Source organism: Solanum stenotomum, chromosome 2 (assembly GCF_019186545.1).
Source record: "Solanum stenotomum isolate F172 chromosome 2, ASM1918654v1, whole genome shotgun sequence".
NCBI classification, from domain to species: Eukaryota; Viridiplantae; Streptophyta; class Magnoliopsida; order Solanales; family Solanaceae; genus Solanum; species Solanum stenotomum.
The window spans coordinates 64818237-64841758 of NC_064283.1; the positions used below are offsets into that span (position 1 = coordinate 64818237).

At 34.2% G+C, this 23522-nt stretch overlaps 3 protein-coding genes across 3 annotated transcripts in view; 2 read left to right on the forward strand and 1 right to left on the reverse strand.

The window, feature by feature from the left end:
• The window catches only part of LOC125856610 (disease resistance protein RPP13-like), a 228901-nt gene that overhangs the window by 92764 nt on the left and 112615 nt on the right, over positions 1-23522 (forward strand). The gene's annotated exons all lie outside the window — the stretch shown is intronic.
• LOC125856617 (disease resistance protein RPH8A-like) overlaps positions 1-23522 on the forward strand; it is a 227377-nt gene that overhangs the window by 91126 nt on the left and 112729 nt on the right. The gene's annotated exons all lie outside the window — the stretch shown is intronic.
• On the reverse strand, positions 134-11289 carry LOC125856613 (histone acetyltransferase of the MYST family 1-like). The gene is made up of 9 exons (XM_049536204.1): positions 10958-11289; positions 9640-9728; positions 9099-9158; positions 4838-5047; positions 3570-3638; positions 3280-3441; positions 1665-1758; positions 754-896; positions 134-566 (listed from the first exon to the last, which is right to left on the reverse strand). Exons 1-9 carry the CDS (start codon positions 11268-11270, stop codon positions 363-365), a joined length of 1344 nt encoding a protein of 447 aa, XP_049392161.1. The 5' UTR covers positions 11271-11289; the 3' UTR covers positions 134-362.

The following is a 23522-nucleotide window of genomic DNA, read 5'->3' on the forward strand; positions in this document are numbered from 1 at the left end:
GACAACACAAATAAATGACAAGTGAGCATAAATAATCTGTATTATTAGTGGCGAGTAAAGCATAAATAAAGGCCCCAAAGCACCTGCCCAATGAAAATGAAAAGCAACAAGCAGAACTGAAAGAGAGTGCCTCTATAAGAACCAAGTCATTGCACGCTAACCCTTTTAAGGGGTTTCAAGATTCATAATCTGTATTCTGATTTAAACAGAACTACTATGGTCATAGTTGTACATGCCTTTATAAAGTAAGATCAGATTTTCTAAATCTAACATTTTGGACCTACATCTACTGCTGAAGATCAGTGTGCATCCCAAGCAGCTAAATTTCTATATATACAAAGAACGTCAAATAATACATACACTCAGTTTTGCTCCTTGTACGGAGTCCATATCAATTTGCTGACATCAACTTCCAGGCCACCCCTCCCAGCAGCTTTGAGATGACGATCTAAGACTTTCGGGTCTGCGCAGATGACATGTTGCCCCTTTCGATATTGGATCAACTCTAAACCCTGAAGGGTGGACAAAATATCTTCTGCCTTGATGGCTGTCATGTCACTTAGTTCCTACCAGAAGCAAAACAAAAAAGACAAATCCATTATAGATTATATCCATCTTTAGGATTTAGGTGACAGACCAAGGCAGGTTTAAATGGAACCAACCTTCTAGTCCTAATTAAATCATAAATGGAAGTCCAAAAAGACAAACATTAATGAAAAACAGAAAACGAAGAATAAAATTCTATACACAAACCTTGATGGATATATTGCCCTTGTGCTTTTTCAATATATCCAGAAGCACACGCGTCCAGTAACCCCTATAGCTCAGCATTCCCAAGTCGGAAAGCGGCCTTTCTGGTGTGCCCACTTTACCTTCTTTCTTTGAAAGTTCATATGCTGCAGCAGGTTTATATTAAATAGCTCATTTATTTAGAGTACAGGCATAAGGGTAAAAGTAATGATACATCACTTCATCTTGTATCACAACAATCCAGATAAAAAGAAGTTTCTTAAGATGATAATTGCATGTTCAGTTAATAATTTGTGCATCACATATAGTCCCTGGCTCTCTCATAACACACAATAAATCCATATCCATATTTAATAGATAAGTCAACAGGAGAATATTATGATATATCTCCTCTAATCAAAAGCATGAAGAAATTAACAATTGAAATAGACAGTCCAGAAAATCATCACCTTCTGTACAACACTCTTGTGCTTGAAAGAGCAAAACAAGAAATAACAGTCAATTACAAAATTTTGTTTTTAAGCTTTGAGATACTCCAAGAGAAAGGGTAGTGCAGAGGGTATAATTATTCGTGTGGTCATTGTTTGACACAAGTCCACATACACACTCCACATACAATATATGTGTATATAACTTTCAAAAGAACAAATTAATAATGTGTACAGAGACACAAATACACATTATAATAAAGGTAAAAGTTTATGCCTCTTTTTTATCTGATTGATTAATCCGTAATGGAAGGGGGTCCCCTAAAGGATGCAACTCATACAAGTGAATGTTTCTCTAACCTCATTTTGAAAATTATTAACATAACTTGCACTTGCTGAAACAGGTGAAAACGTGTTACGAAGTTCATGAGCTTTTAATAAAGTCATTATTATTATTTTGATAAAGTGTGAAGTTCATGAGCTTACAGAATGCAATCAGGAATTTCCCATATCCTTTCCTCTGATAAGGTGGAAGCGTCAAAATGCAGGCTAAGTTATAGGACTCTTCTGAATGCTTTTCCTGCACAGAATAAAGAAAGTAATCATTAACATAGCTCTGTGGGGAAAACCAATACCATAGGAGGTTCCTGGGTTAAATATCAAACTCATTTCTGCTCCACACAGCAAAGTTTTCTCCCCTTGAAAATAAGGATAAAATAACGACAAAAAACTGACTGAGCATACAAGAACACTGCCATAGGATGTCTAAATTTTGGCTAGAAGAAGGGTCTTTCAGCAAATGTATATCTCACTTACTAAAGCTTAGTGTGTTAAGCAGTTTTTGGAAAAGCAAATTTAAAATAATAAAAATTGATAGATAATATTTTGTGTTCGGGGAGTTGTTTCCAACAGGCACCGAAGAACCTCCATTTGGTAAAGGATATGGAAGGAAACTTCGATCAGAACATGAAAAGTCACATTTGGACTGGATTTTAGGTAGCCAAACATTCGAGGAATGAGATAGTAAGCTTCAAAACCCATCCAGACATGAAACCAAAGGCCCGCAAAGTTGGCGTACACCAATAAACATTCCAAATTCAAAACTTGTGCTATGCTTTTGTTTGATTCCACCTCTATTCTTAAATGTCCTAGAGTTCTTGAATATTTATCCATCTATGAATTCTCTCTTTTCAATCCGACAACACTATTTTGCACAGCAGCTTCTTCTTTTTTTGATAAGTGTGGGGTACGGACCAGCTTGCACGCACCTCGAGTAATTCCACGGGATACCTGCCACCTCCAACAATAGTAGGTACCAAATAACTCTCCCACCAACAACAACAGGTACCACGTAACTCTATCCATCAATGCTAGGACAGATAGGAAGAAACTTTTGCACTGCAACTTACAAGCAATACCTTTATCAGGACAAAGCAATACAAGCTAACTACTATTTGTTCTCTCCTTTTTAACTATATTGGATGGTCCTAGAAATTAAGAAATAGATAAAATCTCAAGAAATATGATGATGTCCTTTTTAAGCAACAAAAGTATCTTGTTTCATGGGCCATTTACAGCTAATCTAGAGTAAAAGTTGGAAATGAAGTCAGATTGAGCACACTCCAACAGTATATTTTGCTTCACCTATACATCAAAATGCAACTTTTCTGAACGTTCAAATATAAAATTGACTGCATAGGTAACATTGGTCATTAAATGCTCTGGCAAGAAGCTCACAAGCGCTTCTCAAATGCTGTCAGATCACAAGTTAGAAACTTGCCCTTGCTACTATCCTAGTAAGAAACTTAGCCTCGGTATGAAATGGCAACAAGTGCTGACAAGTCAAAGTAACTTTTTTTTTTTTAATGAAGAAGTCAAAGTAGTTTTCCATAGTTGCACAATGATGTGAAAAGTCTACAGTTCAACAACAGCGGATTAATCTCCCTAAGTTGAAAAGAACTGAAGGTAAAACTACTCTCACTGCTACATACATGATGACTATGCAGTTCATCATCTCTGACTATGCAACATAGAAGAAAACGAAAGGAACCTGTAAACCTCTTAACAAAAATACCTATATAATCTTGCAGCTGAAATTTACCTTTGAAAAGTAACCAACCATATGACAACCTCGGTCGTCACATTCACAAAGCACGTAAAAGAGGAACAGGTCAACATCATAATAAAGAGTCTTGTGATCAAGAAATAATTTGGCCAAGTAGCATAGATTTTGCCCATAAACCTTGTTCTTTTTTCCATCAACCTGAAGCAAACGTCCAACAGACGATAACATTATAAAACACCTATTAAAACATATCCATGAAGTTCTCCTATAAATGTGTGAAGGACAAAGCAAAGAAAGAAACTTAGTACTAGAATCAACGAACTCACCTCAAACATTGACAATGTACCACTTCTATAGATCTCATCACCTGGAGGATGCTTAAGATCGCATTTTCTCTACATAAAAGAAAAATAAGTCAGAAAAGAAAAAAGAAAATGAATGTATCAGAAGGTGAAAACCGTGGATATTTGATATCTATTCCCTTTGTGAAGCAATTTCATTGTCCTACTTTTTGACTTGATCCCAAAACTGAGTCTACTTCTCTTAAAGGGAAACCTTTTCCCTATGTTCTTCAATATTCTTCCAACTTCTTCATTCTCAAATAGGTACGTCTTCTTTTACTCTACGAAACGTTTAAAGAATTTCAAAAAAACTAGCTTTGACTTCATGTTTGACCCATACCGCTCAAAAGGAATAAAAACCAATTATTTCTTCTTTTTTCTAGATAGGTAAGAGACTAAGTATAACCCAAATCTTACTCTTAACTTAATAATCATTGTCAAACTACTAAATGGGACAGGTAAACTACGATAGAGAGAGAAAGATAGAGAATAGCACTTCCAGAAAAGACTTTTGTGTGCTTAAATAGAAGGTGTAAGGCCCCCCAACATACAGAAGGATACTGTACAAAACGACAATAGCATGCTTCAGGTGGAAGGAATAAAACATACCAAAAGGAAAAACAGAAGTTCCCACCCTTACTACATGGAACATCGTGTAGCATAATAGGGTGGCAGAAGTAGATTCCTTTGATCGGGAATTTTACAATACAAAGGTTAACAAGTGGGGGAAATTGTTTAAAAACTGGCCTCCTCAACTATTGCAGTGTTCAACTCTGATGGAGAGAAGATACAACCAATCATGAAAATGTTAATGCACAGCTGATACAATGGACTATTTACCAAGACAAGTGATGAGATGGGGATATGATGGTTACAACCTGAATGTCTACAGAACCAAGAAAACACTACCAAGGGACACTATAGTAATTCTTTTGATCCAGTTGTATAACAGTAGGTTGGCAACCCAAGATGAGAATCAAACAAATACGAGGAATCTCCCCAAAGAAAGTAAGGATATGTGCCACTACCTTGAGGAAATTAAATGAGATGACATTCTAGATCATCCAAAAGATCTTAGCATCTTAAGCAGTAAGCACACAAGTTACTATATTGCTCCCATACTGAAACCCCCCAATTCAAAATATAGTGTGGTATACAGACCAGCTTTACAATTTGTGATCTTAATGTGCACCTAAGTTCTCCCTCTTACTACAACAAGAAGAAAGGCAAGAAAAATCAGGGAAATAGCTCACCATATGCCTCTGAAGCTGTTCTTTGCGCTTCATAAAATTGAGACAAAACTCACAAAAGAACAGTTTCGAACAGTCATTGTATTCTGGAGGAAATGGGGAGAAGTACCACGTTTCAATCTCATATCTTCCAAGTTCTATTGTAGCAATGTTCTTAACTTTTGTGAACTCTTCATGCTCTCGCAAACTAGCCGCATCAAGCTCTTCATGGCCCTGCAAACGAAACAAAGCATATTTTCCAAAATCCATAGATCACCCCAAACAAAGAGAAATATTTTGAAGTCCAATAATAAAGAAAAAAAATTAAAACAAACTAGAAAATCTATAGGAGGTATTAAGTAGCAAATATAAAGAGATGGCTAAAAAGGCCAAGCGATGTTTCCTGCAGTTAGGAGATCACTAAACTACTACACCTATTCCATCAAAAGATACAGTAGGCTGACACTACCTTTTTCACTTATTTACTGGTCACAATTCTTTTTCCGAACTATGTTAAATGAGTGTGCAAAATACTAAGGCAATAAGAACATGAAAAAATCAACAGTAACTCCAATAAAGCAAAGGAAAGAGACAAGTAGCCAAGGTGGTGTTTCATCAGTTCTTCCTCTGAGATCAATTCTCTGAGATTAACAATGCCTTAGCTCATATTAAGCAAGGGAACTCAGTCCAAAGTAGTCAAAAACAAAGAGCGCAGAGAAGTGCCAAAATTTGTTGGGATTTAAGCATACAAAGGAAAGTGTGGGCATGTGCAAGAAAAGTGCAAAAGGAGAAAAATTGAAAAATAAATCGTAATGCAAGATAATATAATTACAAACAATAATTATTATGACGAAAGAATATATAGTTCAAAAACAATTACAAATTTCTGGTTTGGATTAAAAGATGAAGCTTTAATATTTTTTGAAAATGAGGGAAAAAATTCCAAAATATTTCTTTGGAAATGGAAGCTACTTTTCTTGTGAAGTTTTTGTTATTTCTAATCACTAGATAATTTTGTGACAAATTTTCTTAGCAGTTAGTGTATCTTTATCAACTATATTTGCTACCTAATTGCTCTTAATGACAGAGGCGATGGGTGAAGAGGTGCATGCCTCGACACCGTATAGTTTAGCAACTCACCCAGATGTTACAGTTCTTTGTCATGAATAATGGAACGCTGCAAGATGAAATCATTTTATATTTTTTTATGAAATAAGGATATCATTAGCAAAAAGCATCAAGAAGATGCGAGCATTACAAAGAGATTATAGGCAAAAAGGCTATCACAACTATCAACATACATCTATGGAGCTAATAAATTCTAAGAAAGAATCAACAGTAATTACAGAGGAGTGGTTTACAGCAAGATGAAATCATATGTTTTCTTCCTATGACCTATGGTGTTGGTTCATTAAGAAAAAATGAGCAATCTCTGGAGTTAAAGTACTCAAAAGCTAGAGCAATTTTCTGCTTAGATTTCATGGGATAAACTTAGATTTTTTTTATTTTTATTTTTTTGATAACCGAAAATCCGTCTGTGACCCGCCCTTTGGACCAATCACAGCCTTCTAAACTCGGTGGATAATGGGCCCGCCCCTCTACCCTTCTCCACTTAAATACCGGGCTTCGCTTTGCATGGTGTGGGGCTTGAACCTGCGACCTAAGCCACAAATCCTCCACCTTTTGCCACTTGAGCTAGGCCTTGGGATAAACTTAAGAGTTTAAATACAATACTTGTAAGATAACTACCCCTAGAAACTAGGACAAGAAAACCTAACATTATTGGAATGAGAAATTGCAAAGTACTACATAGAAATAACTATTAATAGAATGAAAAACTGCAAATACTCCCTTTGTCCCTAATTACTTGTCCACTTTTGAATTGACACACTTATTAAGAAAACAATGATTGACATAGTGAGTTAACCATTTTACCCCTATTAAATATAGTGGATGAATTAAAAACTTAAGATTTTCGAGAAGTACTACATCTTTCAAAGTAATTAATTGAGGGTATAATAAGTAAAAAAAAAAATTATCCTTTATTGAATTGTCAAAATGGACAAGTAATTAGGGACAACTAAAAAAGGCAAAGTGGACAAGTAATTAGGAACAGAGGGAGTAACTAGTAACTACTACAAAGAAATAGCTACTACGGTAAACCGTTGGGAGACCAAGGGGTGATAACATTAGTCCCCTCTTTCAAATCACGCTTGTCCTCAAGCACTAAGTGTGGAAAGTAATAGTATTTCCTTCTTTATCAGCAAAATCTTCCTCGTCGTCTATAGAGTCAATCTAGAATATTTTATTGCATTGATGACCTCAATGGTTCAACACAATTGAAACAAATTCCCTTAAATCGCTTTTCCTCCATTTCAGATCTAGTGAGTTTCTCCACGAATCAGTCATGTTGTTGAGGTGAGAAATAAGTTGTCTTTGGCCTGCAAGCATCTAACAATTGCAAACAAATGGGTTGTTCCTTGCGTTCATAAAGTCGGGATAAACTCATCGGCAAAGCCAAATCTGGATAATTATGCACTCAACCTCAATTGCTATATAATCAGTAGACAACTAATATAAAGTTCAATTATTTGCGATAGTGTGTGTACCAACCTGTGAAATCAATTGCTCAAACTTCTCCGAGTTATCTTCCAGGACCCAATCTAGCATAACTAAGTCAATTCTCCCAATTTCTGACTTTTGATTGGTGGCCCAAAACAAAGGTTTCAATAACATTTGAGTTCATCCCACGACGGTTAAGGCATATCTAACTCTAGTTGAAGAAACCAAAGTTGTGCATTGCCCTCCAAGTGAAAAGAAGCAAGTCCAACAATTTCTCCTTCTAGAGCTTGTTGGTGTTGAATGAAAAAGAAGCAACTCTTAACATTTTCTTCTTCTAGAGTTTGTTGGTGTTGAAAGAAGTGCTCACATCTGTTCAACCATCCCAAAGGGCTATGTTGCACGGACTCTTCAAAAAATATTGACAGTGCGTGTCGGATACTCTATAAATAGTGCATGTTTGGAGGATCCGACGCGGGTGCGGCAACATTTTCGGAGAGTCCAAGCAAATTCGAGCAACATTGCCACAAAGGGTCCTTTTGGCCATTAAATTGTGGGAAATCCAACTCTGTATTTCGAGGAACAACAAAACTACCTCCTGCTTTTGATCTAGATCTTCTTACCACTCTAGTTCTACCCTTCCAAACATGATTCCAGCTGAGTTGAATCAAAATCGACCTTCGGATTTGCTAAATCATTTACGAGTGCATCAAAGCAAAGCAACCTGTCTGGCTAAATTGGTTGCACATTTTTCTTGAAACAAGTTTACCAATTGTGCTAGTTGATGTTAAATTTGGTCCCCCATAACTCACGACTTTGGTACCACATTGTTACAATCCCTATTATGGATCTAGTTATTTTTTTGAGAAGCCCTATTATGGATCTAATTATGGGATGCTAAAAGATGAAATCAAATGTTTTCTTCTTACAACCTATGGTGTTGGTTTGTTAAGAGAGAACCTGCAATCTTTTGAGTTAAAGTACTCAAAAACTATTTGTGCTTAGATTTCATAGGATAAACATAAAAATTTAAATACAATACTTATAAAATAACTACCCCTAGCAACTAGGACATGACTTCCTAATGTTACTGGAATGAGAAATTGCAAACTACTACTAGAATGAGAAACTACAAATAACTACTACAAAGAATAACTACTGCAAATAACTACTATTGTAAACCGTTGAGAGACTAAGGAGCGATAACACCATATGAAGCGCACAACCTATGCTTCGCCTAGCTTTAGGGCTCAAGCGAGTCTTTAACAACATTAATTCAGTCACAAAATCACCCAAAAGAAAAGGGAGGAAACCACAACATTTTAATGATTTACCAAATTCAGACATTTACTAAAGCGACTATCATGGCAAAAGAACTCCATTACTATCTAGTTTCTATGTCTTGATAGAAAATCTATCCATCCCACAGTACCTAACGTAAAATCACAAATATTTCTCAAGCACAGTTCACTGGCAGTCTATCAAACCTTTCAAGAAAATCTGGTATAGCATAAAGTTCTTCTATTATAAACAACTAGAACTAGAAATGCTTGTAAATCAATTAGAGGAACTAATTTTGACTGGAAAAGGGAAGGAAGATGGCAATAAAAGATTGTAAACAATGAAAGCATCAAAGAGAAAAATAATATCCACAGTTAGGAATTAGGATATGGTTAACAGTATAACCCTCCAAAGTCCAAAATGATATAAAGAATACAAAACATACCTCGACATGAGTCTCGTCAATTTTCCGTTTCTGGTGGCGTGTCATTTTTAAACTTGTCACCTGAAAACTTCAGTAGTGAGACCTTGAAGCATCAGACAGAAGGACTGAATAGTTATTTAAAAGAAAATGAAGGGAAAAGTAATTATAAAAGCAACAATGAAAAACAAATGCATAAACACAACAATGAAAAGCAAATACAGCATGTGTTATAGGTGGAATTTGAATCTGGTATCTACATGTTTTACTCCTAGACCTCACCCACTTAGACATCCACTTGGGACACAAAAGAACATTTTTAAAAAGCATGAGAAGGAAATAGTTGTAAATAAGCATGTCTATGAGCTAAGCAACTAAGCATGGATATTGGACACGTAGCATGCAGCGGAGTGATGTAGCTCTCAACCTATTCCTCAAGTTCCCACCCAAAAAGAGACGGCATATTAATTTTCTTTCAGATCTGCACCCTATAGCAGAGGTGTGACAAATCTCATATCTGCCGAAATATAGAAAATTACAAGCAAATAACTTAACCAAGTATTACCTTGTCCTCGACCTTCTCATCCACAACAGTCTCTACTGAATTAAGATCAAGCTGTTCAAGTTTAACCCACTCATCAAGTCTCCGGTTGACTGTCCAAAGTAAGAAAACAATATAATTCTTATTCCATTGAAAAATCAGCAAATAGCAAAATACCCATAGTTAGACATTCTTTGTTATTAGTACAGGCCACAAAATTGAAACTGTGCACAAACAAAATAGTTCAGGCTTGCTAATATGGAGAAAAGGAAGTCCACGAAGTTAACTCACAATGTTTTTGTGCTTTTGTTAAGCAAGAAAACATAGAAAGGCTTTATCCAAATTAAGTACAAGAGGAAGTGCAAAAGTTTGGGAGGAATGTGGTGTCTTTTCACATTAAACTTTCCTTCCCTTTCAAATGAATTCATATAAGAAAATGAAATTCCTTTTTCCTTTATTCTATTACAGTTTTATCAAGAAATACATGTTTTAGGAACTCTGTTGACATCTGAAAGATGCTTGAAGGCTCAACCAATAGCATATCATGAAAACCAAAAAACCATTAATCACTATAGCAATTTAGGTCAGACAAAAAAAGAATATATTCATGACCTCAGCTGCTCAAAATTAATACAGAGTAGCTAGAGAATAACACACATTATGACTAATAAAGAGTTCCTCCAGTTAATCAGCCATTTAATGAGAATGTCTAGTATATAAACCCCCAACTAATTGTGGTACTACTTTGAAACAAACAAATGAGAACACTCCTTCAGTCCTAAAATTAACAATGGCTCAGTTTAAGGGTCAGACCATTTAAAACATAGAGGCCATTTTGGAAATTGACTCGTCCATCCTTATACTCGCATGATGCAAAATTGTTTCTTATTACTTTTTGGTGTTTTTTTTAAATTGAGGGCAGCGGAAGGGGAAATGGGGAGGTGATTACAAGGTGGGAAATCGAACTCTCACCAACAACACAAAAGTTTAAGTAGCTAAAGTAGCTAACCAATTGAGCTATTAGGATTTTTCAATAATGAGAAATTGTACTAACAACCACAACTCTATAATTTCAATTTTTTTTAAAAATGAAAATTTCAGTGTCAAATGAACTACTGTTGGCTGTAAATGCATAAATCAAAATTATTAACTAAAACTAAGAAACTCCAAACCCTAGCTGCTCCAAATCAACTCAAATGAAGTTAGAATGAAAGCATGAGATTAGCATGAAACTTTCCCTAACAGTATGCCGTAATTAGTACTAAACAACTCCAAAACCCTAGCCACTCCAAATTGAAGAAAGTAAAACAATGAAAAACTCAGCTGGATAAATATCACTCACATTCAGTGTAATGAACATAGTATTCGTAGTCATTAACACCACCGCATGGAAATTTCCGGCGTTCAATGACCTTAACGGGATGGTACTTGCCGTCTCTCCAGCGGCACATTACTCGAGTACCCACCTCGAGCGGTAGGACACCACTACCTCTCCTCTTCCTCAAGGATTCGTTCTCTGCCGAAGCTCCGGTGGAGTCCACCGCCGGCGTCTGGACGGAATCCTCGGCGGCGTGCAGCCCATTGGTGGTGCCATTAGGGGTTGGAATTGGGTCCGAACCGCTTTCTGCCCTCGTTGACGTGTCTATCGATCCCATTCCCTTTTTTTCCTTCCGTTGAAACCAATTTCCCACAAAATGGTTATTTATATGAGGTCCGTATATTGTGCACGTGAACAGCACGTAACATTAGAAATTTTGAGTGAAAAAAGAAAAATACCCCGAATTATCTTAAAGCACAAGTGTCAAATAGGCCAATTGGATTGAAATTGAATATATATATATATATATATATTAGTATAATAGATTCAAATAGAAAGCGGGTTTGATCCTGATGCGTGCAACTTAATTTTGGGCTCAAATGAGTTGGGCTAAAAGTGGATTGGGTTTTGACCTGCTTAATCTCAATAATTTTAACATATTATTAAAAAAGCTCTTAGAAATAATCATGATGAAATTCCTTATAAGAATTATACTTATGGTAAGTTGATAGGACTTTGCACTCAAGAAGNCCATTAGGGGTTGGAATTGGGTCCGAACCGCTTTCTGCCCTCGTTGACGTGTCTATCGATCCCATTCCCTTTTTTTCCTTCCGTTGAAACCAATTTCCCACAAAATGGTTATTTATATGAGGTCCGTATATTGTGCACGTGAACAGCACGTAACATTAGAAATTTTGAGTGAAAAAAGAAAAATACCCCGAATTATCTTAAAGCACTAGTGTCAAATAGGCCAATTGGATTGAAATTGAATATATATATTTTAGTATTAGTATAATAGAAAGCGGGTTTGATCCTGACGCGCGCAAGTTAATTTTGGGCTTAAATGAGTTGGGCTAAAAGTGGATTGGATCTTGACCTGTTTAATCTCAATAATTTTAACATATTATTATTTGAGTTTTACAACCACTATTTCAATTTAAATTTTAACTCAAGAATTATTCTTTAAAAAAAGTTACAAATTGATAGATAAATCATATAAGAGGTAAAATAGATAGTGATGCATATCTTCAATATAGGAGCATACATTATATCAATGCAAATAAAGAGTCTTAAAACTGGTTGAAATTGGAGATTAAGAGTTTGTTTGACATTGTTGTTGGAAGCCCAAAAGCACTTGTTTTGACACTTTTTTGAAAAATTAGGTATTTGGCAAACCTGTAAAACTGTTTTTAAATGAAAGCAGAAACAGTTTTTCTGTTGTCGCAAAGAAGCTAAAAAAAACTGTTTTTAAAAACAACAAAAGCAGAAGCAGAAAATTATTATTTTTCAAAACTAAAATATTATAAATATATATTTGTTGGAAAATTGATTTCTTCCCATTTTATAGGTCTTCTAGTAGTGACCTTAGATTTAACAAAATTAGTTTCTACTAAAATAGTCTAATCAGACGTATCATATAACTTACATTTCGAGTTTAACGTAGATAGCAATTTAAAATAAATTTTATATGATAAACAAATTAATTCAGATCCAGGTGCATAATTATATCCATGTGTTTTAACATTTAATGTTAAAGCATCAAGAATATTAACATCTGTTAAAGATAATTGCAAATTAGGCTAAGTATTCAAATATACACAAAATCATGATGACAGGATTTGCATTCAATTTGATGATAAAAGTGTTCCATATAATAGATATTGATAGAAGATTGTCTGCAATTCAGCATATTTCACCAATTGAACCTGTGTATGGTCCAGCTCGTAATCGTGTAGCTTCTTTACATACCATACCTTCGATTATATCTGTTGATTAAAATAATAAACTTGTTAATAAAATCAAAATTGATCCTCGAACGAATATTGTTCAAGCTAATGATAATTCTTCTGATATTTCTGATAAGGAAATTCCTTCTGTATCCAAAATGGTTTTTGATCCTAATAAAACTTAATGATGAATGTACACCAAATAGATTTTAGTCTAGGTTCAATAGCAAGAAAGTACATTCAGAAAGAGTTTTTGAGTAATAAATGGAACAGGTTTAAAACATGATTTTTTGACACTTATAGTGCTAGTGATTTGAATAATATTTCTCAAGAATTTTATGAAACTTGTGCTCTACATAATCAAATTATGTATTTTGTATCCTGGTTTATAACCACTTATTTACCTCTATACATCAACGTTCTTGAACGATCTTATAAAGATAGATCTGGTAATATTATTAAGGTTGTCTATCCATGTAACGACCCAGAAAATGATAGAGTGAAACTAGAGCCTCACATGTGAGTTTAGAGTCGAGAACCTAATGAAATGATTATATTTGAATTTGACCCAAAAAGTTCTTAAAAATGTGCTTCGGAAGTTACCGAAAACTTGCTTAGCTACTTATAAAAAGATCCGTTTCGTTTTTTGAAAATCCGACTTCATATTCTTGTTTAGGGGGTCAAATTGAGTGGGAAATGGGTCTAACCCAAATTTTAGAGCAACCGTATCAAAATCCGAAATTTCCAAGTGAAGCCTTTTTCGAGGGTCTACTTTGAAGGGTCATATCTCCTAGCACACGAATTATTTGGGTGGCTAATAATATATCCATGGAAAGCCCTTTGAGTTAGCTACCTAACGCACTTCGTTTCACCTCATTCGGAGTTCGGACGAAGAAGTTATGCCTATTTTCGTAAAGTCGGTCCGGCAGAAAAAGGCATTTCCAGTAAGCCGATTTACTGTTCATTTACTGTTCACCCGCCTAAAAACTTTTCTAAGTGTTGGACCATTTCTTCCAAATGACATATATTATTTCCTATATACTATTAGTTCATCCCCATCCCTAAAATCATTCCCTCTCTCAAATATTTCTCTCCAACTCAAGAAGAAGAAGAAGTGGGAGCTAGGGCTTGGATTCAAAGCTTTCTTCATCAAATTTTGTGGGAGATCATAGCAAAGGTATGGGGATCCTTTATCCTTGATCATTCTTTCTTTCAAGGAGCCCAATCAAAAGGTTTTCAAGGTTTTTCAAATACACAAAAAAATCCTATTTCGATTCTAGCATGGGTTCTTGCATAAGAAAGGTTTTAAATGATGATTTATATTGTTATTAATGATTATTAATGATTTTTAGAAAGAAATCCCCATGAACCCATGTTTTCCCTAAATTCCTAAAGTTGGCATATGAAGTGGGATTATTGTTTGTGATTGAATGATGATAGAATTATGCTTAAATGGAGTTGAATAGTTGATTTTTATTATTAGCTATGCTTATCTATTGTGAATTATTGGAGAGTTGAGGAATGATGATTGTGGCTTTGGAAAAGGGTAAGTTGGCCTAACTTCATTGTTAATGTAGAATTGATATAGAATCTTGATAGATTGATGTGTGATCCACTTATGGTGGAGGTGTCTACTTATGGAATGTATTATGATTGAGGCTATGAAGGGTATTATATGAGTGTTATTGTATTGTTATATTATTATATATGAATGAGGCTATATGTAAAGTCCTATATGAAGCTATATGTGAAGGTATGATGTGAATGAGTTTTATGTGAAGCTATATGTGAAAGTATGATGTGAATGAAGATAATGTGATCACGTTATGAATGTAAGGGTGTTGTTGTAGGTTGTTCACTGGTTTGGTTGTATAATTACTACCCTATTTTCCATGCTCTTTGATTCCATTACATGCCTTCAAGGTGTTTGACAAAATGTCCAACTATGGAGAATTGATGAATCGATGCTTTAAAGCTTGAGTTATGAGATGTATGGAAATTTCATAGATGTGTTGATGACACTCATGAATGTTGATGATAGAATATGAAGGATTCTTCAATGTAAAGTATACCTTGAATTGATAGGGCTTATGCATCCTTTTCTGGTATAAATGATTATATTGTTGATTGTTGAATCCTTGGATCGGTAGGCCCATGGCACCCTTCCACACATGCTTATAATGAACCTTGGATCGGCAGGCTTATGGCACCCTTCCATTAATGAAAAGTAATGAACCTTGGAATCGGCAGGCTTATGGCACCCTTTCCATAAAGGTTAATGATGAGACTTGAATCGGCAGGCCCATGGCACCCTTTCAAGTGGAGTTAATGAGCTTTCCTAAATGTACCTTGAATCGGCAGGCTTATGGCACCCTTTCATGTGTTAAATAATGAGACTTGAATCGGCAGGCTTATGGCACCCTTTCATGTCTGATAATGTCAAAGTAATGAACTATTCTATGGGAATGTAGGCTAAGCACCGAGCGGATTTGGTTAGATGGAAACTCCCCCGACAGTTAGGCATGAGTTTCAATGATCGTCTACCTTATCCCATAAACTATGTGCCCGCATAGGAAGCTAGTGGATCCATTAAGCTATATACCGGTCTTCCTTAGGCAAGTAGACCACCTCTTTTCGGTGTGGGGACTCATGACACCGGATTCCATGACAAGCTCTCATGGTCTATGTCGGTTAAATGCTTACTTCCCATCATGTGAGATTTCATCATGGTTTCTTGACAGGTTCTACAAAGTGTAGGTAGTAGTATGGGATGCTACCTATACATTGCACGAGTAGGCTTGGAGAGGGTCATAGTGAGTTTCTCTAAATCCTAATGTATGTGACATGAATGTGCCCTAAATGGTTTCTTAAAGAATGTTGGTCTATTGAAGTTATGTTGTAAATGAAATGTCCTTATCTAAGGTAATCTTGGGGAACACTTAAGTGTGCTTGAAGAGGTTGTATGGGCGGTCACTTCTTGTCTCACTCAAGTGTGTCTTAAGGTTATATTAGGTAGAGGTCTTATGGTAATGAAATGACATGTGTTCTTTTAAAGTTAAGCATGGATTGTATATGGACATATGTTGAGTATATGTATGGTTGGCTATGGTCTTATATGTTAATGTTGACTTGTATTATGTCTCTTATACTTGTGAAGTGAAGGTTTTATCAAAATGATATGAAAGCATTTACTTCCTTGAAAATGTCCTTTTTGGCATGTTTTTGCATGGTCTCCATACTTAGTACTTAATTGTGCTAACCCCTTTCTTTCCCTTTTTGGACTAAAGTGTAGGGATTTGGAGATGATGACATGTCATGGCTTTGATAGGTTTCTAAGTGTTGAAGATGAAGACTTGGTGAGTCCTCATAGATTCGAGGACAATACCCAATATGTTCTTTTATGTCTTTTTAGTATTGTTTAAATTGCGTACGGGATTAGTCCCGAATTTTGTACTCTAAGGTATTAGATGGTTTGAGACATCATGTATAAAGTCTAGAAAGTCTTCCGCTTGCTATTTTTTTTTTTTTATGCAATGTTTTCTTGGTAAAGAAAGTTTTAAATTCCTTATGGTTTTAGTGTCTATGCGATGAATGAATGCTAAGAGGCTTGTATTAGACCTCTTCGAGGTCGAGTACGCCGGTTACGACTAGGGGGTGCTCCCGGGTCGTGACAATCCACCTCAGTCATCTTTTATTTTACCAAATAATACAAGTATCACTTTTACTGCCTTTTAAAATTTTGATGAAGAAGATGTTGTGGCAGTTAGCATCAATGAAATAAATAATTTAATTTCTCAAAATAATTATTTGGGTCACATATTAGTTGTCTTGACAAAAAATTAGATGAATTAACTGCTTTAGTAATCCAAATAAAAAATGATATAAAGACTTGTGATACTGCCACTACTTCTAAAAGTGATTCAGATGTTCAAATTGTTTCTACTCATGTACAAAGGCCCCCTGAGATTCAGGATTTTTAATTTAAATCATTAAATGATTTGGAAGAACTTCTTGATAAACAATTGTCAGAATTAAGTGCAATGCCTATTGATTTGTCAGACAATTTTGCGGATAAAATGGAAAATACTTTTGATTTTAAAATCTATGTTTCTTTAGAATTTAATAAACTTCGTGGTTATCCTAAAAAGAATAGTAATATTAAGTATGCCCATAAACCAAGCATGCATACCTATATTATCATATACCAATTCCTCAAGATGTGTTAATAGAGGAACGAGACTAGAATCAGACTAATACCTCTTATAGTGGGTCTAAAATTCATGAATGGAATCTTGATGGTTTGACTGATAGACAATTAACTATTCTTGTTCATAGAATGCTTATGTATGCAACTATTTGTAAAAGTGTTAAAAACACAGATAGAAATATTTGCAAAATGATTGTTGCAGGTTTTACTGGCCAACTCAGAGGTTGGTGGGATAATTATATGAGTATTAAGCATAAAGCAACAGTGATAAATGTTATTGCTGATAATAAAGGTGTTGATAACTTAGGCATGGCCCTAGTAAAAAATAGAGAAGACGTTTATACTTTAGTCTTAACCATTTTAGAACACTTTAATGATAGATTTACTAATCAATATAAGATTGTTCGCACCTTATTAAATGGTCTACGATGTAGAACCTTAGGTGAATTTAGATGGTATAAAGATACTTACATGAGTAAGGTGATGGAATTGCCCGAAAATAATTATGAGCATTGGAAAGCTAAGTTTATAGATGGTCTTCCCTCTTTATTTGCCGAAAGAGTTAGAAAAGCTCTGAGAAAAAATCATGGTGAAATTCCTTATAAGGATTATACTTATGGTAAGTTGATAGGACTTTGCCCTCAAGAAGGATTAAATTTGTGGAATGAATTAAAATTAGATAGACAGCTTAAGATAGATAACCTTAAAGAAAGATCACAGTTAGGAGACTTTTGTACCCAGTTCGATTTACCTGATACTTCTACTTATAGCAAGAAAAAGAAATATAGGGATTCTAAATACTCCAACCCTGATATGCCTTATAAGAAAAAGAGGTCTAGATATAGATCTAAGGAAGAGCCCAACGCTAGAAAAGTTTTTCGTAAGTCTAATAGATTTACCAAAAATAGGTCTAAGTGTGATCTCGCTAAAATCGAGTGCTATAGATGTGAAAATTCCGGTCACATATCACCAAATTGTAAGCTTGAAAAGTTGAAATCCTTAGAACTTGATGAAGGAGTTCATGATAAGATTTATGGTTTGTTATATACTTCTGGTTCTGAGTCTGATTATGATTCTGATTCAGGTTATGAAAAAAAAGTTGATTTGCTTGATATTTCTGATAATAATCAGCATAATAAAATGAATATTTGCAATACTTGTCATGGTGATATATGTTCTTGTGAAAATGATGAATTTTATAAATTGCAATTTCAATTTCAAGATCTAAATATAAATACTATTACTTATGATAATGTGATAGAAATATATACAAATTTTTATATAGTTTTATGATTGTATGGAAGGATCTATCCTTTTATCCAAGCAAGCACATGTCAAGATTTAATACATATTTTTATTGAGTCCATGTGTCTAGCAGTTCTAACCAGGTATAGGCGTCCTTTTTCAACTCCTTAACGGGCTTAGAACCACGGCTGGCTAGACGAAGTCATAAAGACAAAGCCAATAAAAATAGTATTGAATCTGACTGTACCACCATCTTGGAACCAAATCAAGAAACCATATATAAATTTATTTATATTTGATAAAGTCTAGATCTTTCATAGTGAATATAAAAGAGAAGTTAGTTATCCGACATAGATATGAATCTTTTTATCGGACATAGTCACGACTTAGATCGGAGAAATACTAAAAGAAGAAGTCAAAAAATAAATATATTACCTTATAGAGATGGCCAACTGCAAGGCCTATGAGCAAACTATTCAAATATTATTAACTTTCGGCCAGTATCCGGTGAATTGAAAACTTTACAAGTTGAGAGAGATTTACAATTGGAGAGAAAGTAGAGAGAGGGGTTCCTAAACTTCTATCTAACAAACTGAAGAACAAACTTATTTATAGAAAAGAAAAAAAAATCTTAGTAACAGTGGGTCTCATATGTTCCCTTAACAATACAGTGTATCTATTGTTGATGATGACTCTACTGTAGAGACGATTTCACTGTTTGTCCTTTTCTTTTAATTTTTGGAGGAAATCTTCTACTTTTCTCAAAGTATCTTGTGATGTAGTCTTTTCTGATTCACTAGATTGAGCCTCTTTAATATTAGCTGTAACATCATCGCTTGTTTCACTTCTCATAGATGTGTCTGATTTATCATATTGAGTAATATTGAGGAGCAGACTCCTCTTAACTTCTTCCAAATAGCTATTGATCATTTCTTCGTTATCTCCATCTTGAATAGATATTTTTCTGGCAATATGCCTGACCGAACTATCAACAATTATTCCCTTTTGAGGAGTAATAGAATATTCTTGGACCTTTTTTGCAATAAGATCCAGCAGTTCTTTGTCCATATAATATTTTTATTTTGTGATCTTTTTTCATTAATTTGTCCCAAAAATTACTATAAAATATTTTGTATAAACAAGGAATTTGTTCCTCGGTGAATCCCACTTCTGGGTCCATTTGTGAATCCAAGGGATAGAGAATTCAATGAAAAAATAAATTTGGTCTATTTTTTCTATATAACAGATATGATCTGTGTGGTATAACTCATTTAGATCAGGTGAGACTTTAACTCATTCTTTATATAATTTAAGAAATGGATCAGACAATATTTTGAAAGTTGAGCCGTGGTATGACCACCAATTCAAAAACCAATTAGGAATCGGTCTTGCAAATATCTTTGCACATATTTTTATAAACTACGTGTTTATGTCTATCCCATTATTATAATAGAGGACTTTATCAAAAGCCTGAATATAGTCCCAGTAGGTGAAATTCATAGAGATTTTGTTTAGGCTGATCTGTCTTTCTTTCATAGTGGAGATACCCCAATCTTCAACAGATATAATCTATTTAATTATCATTTTAGAGAAGTTATAAGCATTCTCATTGGTATTGTAGCCTGAAAAATGTTGAAATTCAACACTACCCCAGTGCTTATCAGTATAGTCTCATAATAATATCGGGTTTTGTATGACTCACCCGGAAAATATAAACCATTAATTAGGTATCGCTGGAATATCTTTCAGGGTTCTTCCTTTCTCTAAATTTCAGAGTTTTCTAAAAGAAATATCATTTCTGATTTTTCTTTTATTGATAACTTTTCATAAGATTTGATATCATCATTATCTTCTTTAGCTATTAATGCAAAAGTATCACTTTGCTTTTGAGACAAATATATTTGTAATTAAGAGTATAACAGACTGTTTTCTGAAATATTTTCCAGATGTACTGAAAATGAAGCCTCACTTTGAGAGACTTTTGAGTTTATCAAACTCCTTCTTCCCATTTGTATAACTGGGGAGTTAGAAGAGGATCCATAGGACGATCTTAGGATGATTTTCCCCTTGTGTTGTTACTCCTACCTCTGCCCTTGGTAATCCAAGGAGAGTCTATCCTGCAAACATAACACTTTGCTTTATTTGGATATATCATAATAGTCACTGTACTAATAATCATTATCGATATCAACACTTTCTTCATAATCATGTATAAAGAAATCTTCTCTAATAATATCATTAATAATTTTACATATTATAAACTCTTGTAGGTCTTCATTAAGAGGAATTACCTTTAAAATAGTAATTAAAGTTTTTTCATCAATAAAAATTGTATAAAAACTCATTATGAATTTAAATATTCTTGAGACAGAAAATCCGGAAGAGAGTTATCACTTCTCTTTTTATATTGAATCTCAAAATCAAAAGGAGCTAACTGGGCCTGCCACCTAACAAATACCAATTTTGAAGCATCATGTTTAAAATCTTTGTTAAACATGTATTTAACAGATTGAGCATCAGATTTTATCAAAAACTTTTGATTATATAAATCATATTGAAATTTTAAAACACATTTGACTATTGTTAGCATTTCATGAGTCATAGTAGAATATTTTTTCTGGGCTTCAGTCCATTTTCCTGAGTGAAATCTAATCAAATATTCACTTTTATCATTAGGATTAATCTGTTTTAATATTCCTCCGTAACCAATATTAGAAGGATCAATTTCAATAATCTTTTGCCATACAGGATTAGCAAGAGTTAAACAAGGAAGAGATTTAACACGTTCCTTAATATTTTTAACAAGACTAGTGTGATTTTCAGTCCAAGGTGGTTTATAATCCTTTTTTAGTCTATCATATAAAGGGGCTAAATCACGAGAAAGATTTTTATAGAATAGGGATACATAGTTTAAACTTCCCAAAAATCTTTGTCACTGAGTCTTATCAGTAATAACTGTTTTCTTTAAAAATAAACTAGTTTTAAGAGTCGCCTCTTAATTTTTAAAGTTAAATTAAGAAAACTATATTTTTCAAAAGATTAAAACAGAATTCTAATGAAAATATTAAAAAGGGATTTGAGGTTCATATTAGCATTTCGGGAAGGGTTTGAAAGCACCCGAAATGTCCGCTAACACGCGGTTATCCGGTAATTAACTATTTGGCTAATTATTTTAAAGAGGCATGCTTAAACAAGTTTGGGAAATTCATAACTTAAAACTTAAAATTATTTTAAGGGGAAGGAAAATAATATAAAGGATTACTTAAGTAAAATATTTCAAAATAATTCAAGTGATAAAATAAGTAAAATTATTTTGTCTTTAGCAAAATCTTGAAATGACTAACTTTTGGGGAAATCGAATTAGGACAACCTTAAAATTGAGTAGCAAATAAACAGTTAAACAAATACGAAACAGATAAAATAAAGAGAGTGTGTATTTTTGGGGCCAAGTCTGGTTTTCTGTCCGCCTGGTCCAGTACTTGGGCCTAATTTTATTTTGGGCGTTTTAGCCCATTTGCACCTGTCCTAGACTATCAAACTAATAATAAAAATAAATGGACCTTTGGACCAATAATTACAAAAAAAAAAACACAAAAGCTGAAATTTAGAAAGGGATTTGGTCCTATTTTCGTGACTGTATACAACCTTTTATTTCGCTCTGAACACTTGTATTTCAGCTTTCAGGGACCTGTTCTTCAGTGACTTTAACTCGAAATAACTTTGGGCTAGGTGGCCCAATCTGTGATTCAAGAAAAGGATTTGGGCCCCAATGGAATCCTCCACAGTTGCTCGCAATAAACAAGGGAAAATAAAACTAGTTAGCAAGGGGAGAATGAATCTAAGATAGTTAAGAAATTATTAATTCTGTGAAATATATTTATAGGAGAAAAAGTAAGAGAACACAGCCAACTTTGCACATGTTTTCAAAATAAAAAAAATTTAGCATGCAATGAATATATCAAAGCTAATCATATACCAATAAAATGGAGCAACAATATTGATAATAAAATCATTCAGAACCTACTTCACCAAACGAAAAACAACAAACAAGAATAATAATCAAATCAACCGAAAAAATTGAGTTAAACAAATCGCCTAAAATTTGAACCGAGCTTTTAAGGACGTGGAGAATCCAGCCAGATCACAACAATAAAATAAACACAAATAACATAAGCTAAATGAAAATATAAATGGCTAGATTAAAAGAAAACAAAACAACAGTAGACATCCGTTAATAGGATAATACGACACCATAGCATACCAAAAGAAATAGACAACACCAACTATAATCTGTAAACACACGTAAATATAATAATCATACAAAAACAGAGACAAATAAAACAAAAATCTAAAGCCCACACGATCACAAAGAGGATAGAGAGAAAGCAACACCATAGCTTCAAAATATGCTGAAAAAGAAAGAAACTCTTATGCTTTCATTAGACCCTACAACCGACTAGTTCACTTATTTTCCCGAAAAAAGCAAGACCTCAACCAGATCAGAATTTGATCAAAACATAACAGAATTGAAACAATTAGTATCAATACCAAACAAATCGCATAATATCCTACCTACATCAGTCCATTCCAGCCTAAACGAGTAACTCGAGTAAGAAGAGAACTGAGTGAAGACTTAAGACGAGATAAACAAGTAAGAGAAAAATATACCTAAAACATACATGAAAAAGAACGCAAAAACAGTCCATGAAGTTAGACAAAAAGTGACTCATTATAAGACGCAGCATACAGTAGAATGGTCATGACATTTTGAACAAAAAACAACCTTACAATAGAAAGATGAAATAAACTCTAGATGCTAAGAGACCATGAGAAACACACCACGAGTATTCAACGACATTCAAACAAGTGAACTTGAGATGAGAGATAGCAAAATAACCTCAAGATACACACAGAGAAGCAGTGAATCTAGGCATGAGAAAGCAAAAATAAAAAACCATGCTACTAGTAGACAATGAAATAGCTAAAGAATCACATATGCAACATATCATTATGTCAACTATTGAAATCGATTCCTAAAACCTTTGGTAAGCTATTTTATAAGTAAATTGTGATTGAGTTCTTATACCCTTTCTCGATTTTCTTCCTCACTTTTTCCAACCCTTGACAAATGAAGAAGAGGGGGAATTTATAGAAGGGAAATTAGGGTTTGGAATTTGGGGGGGGGGGGGGG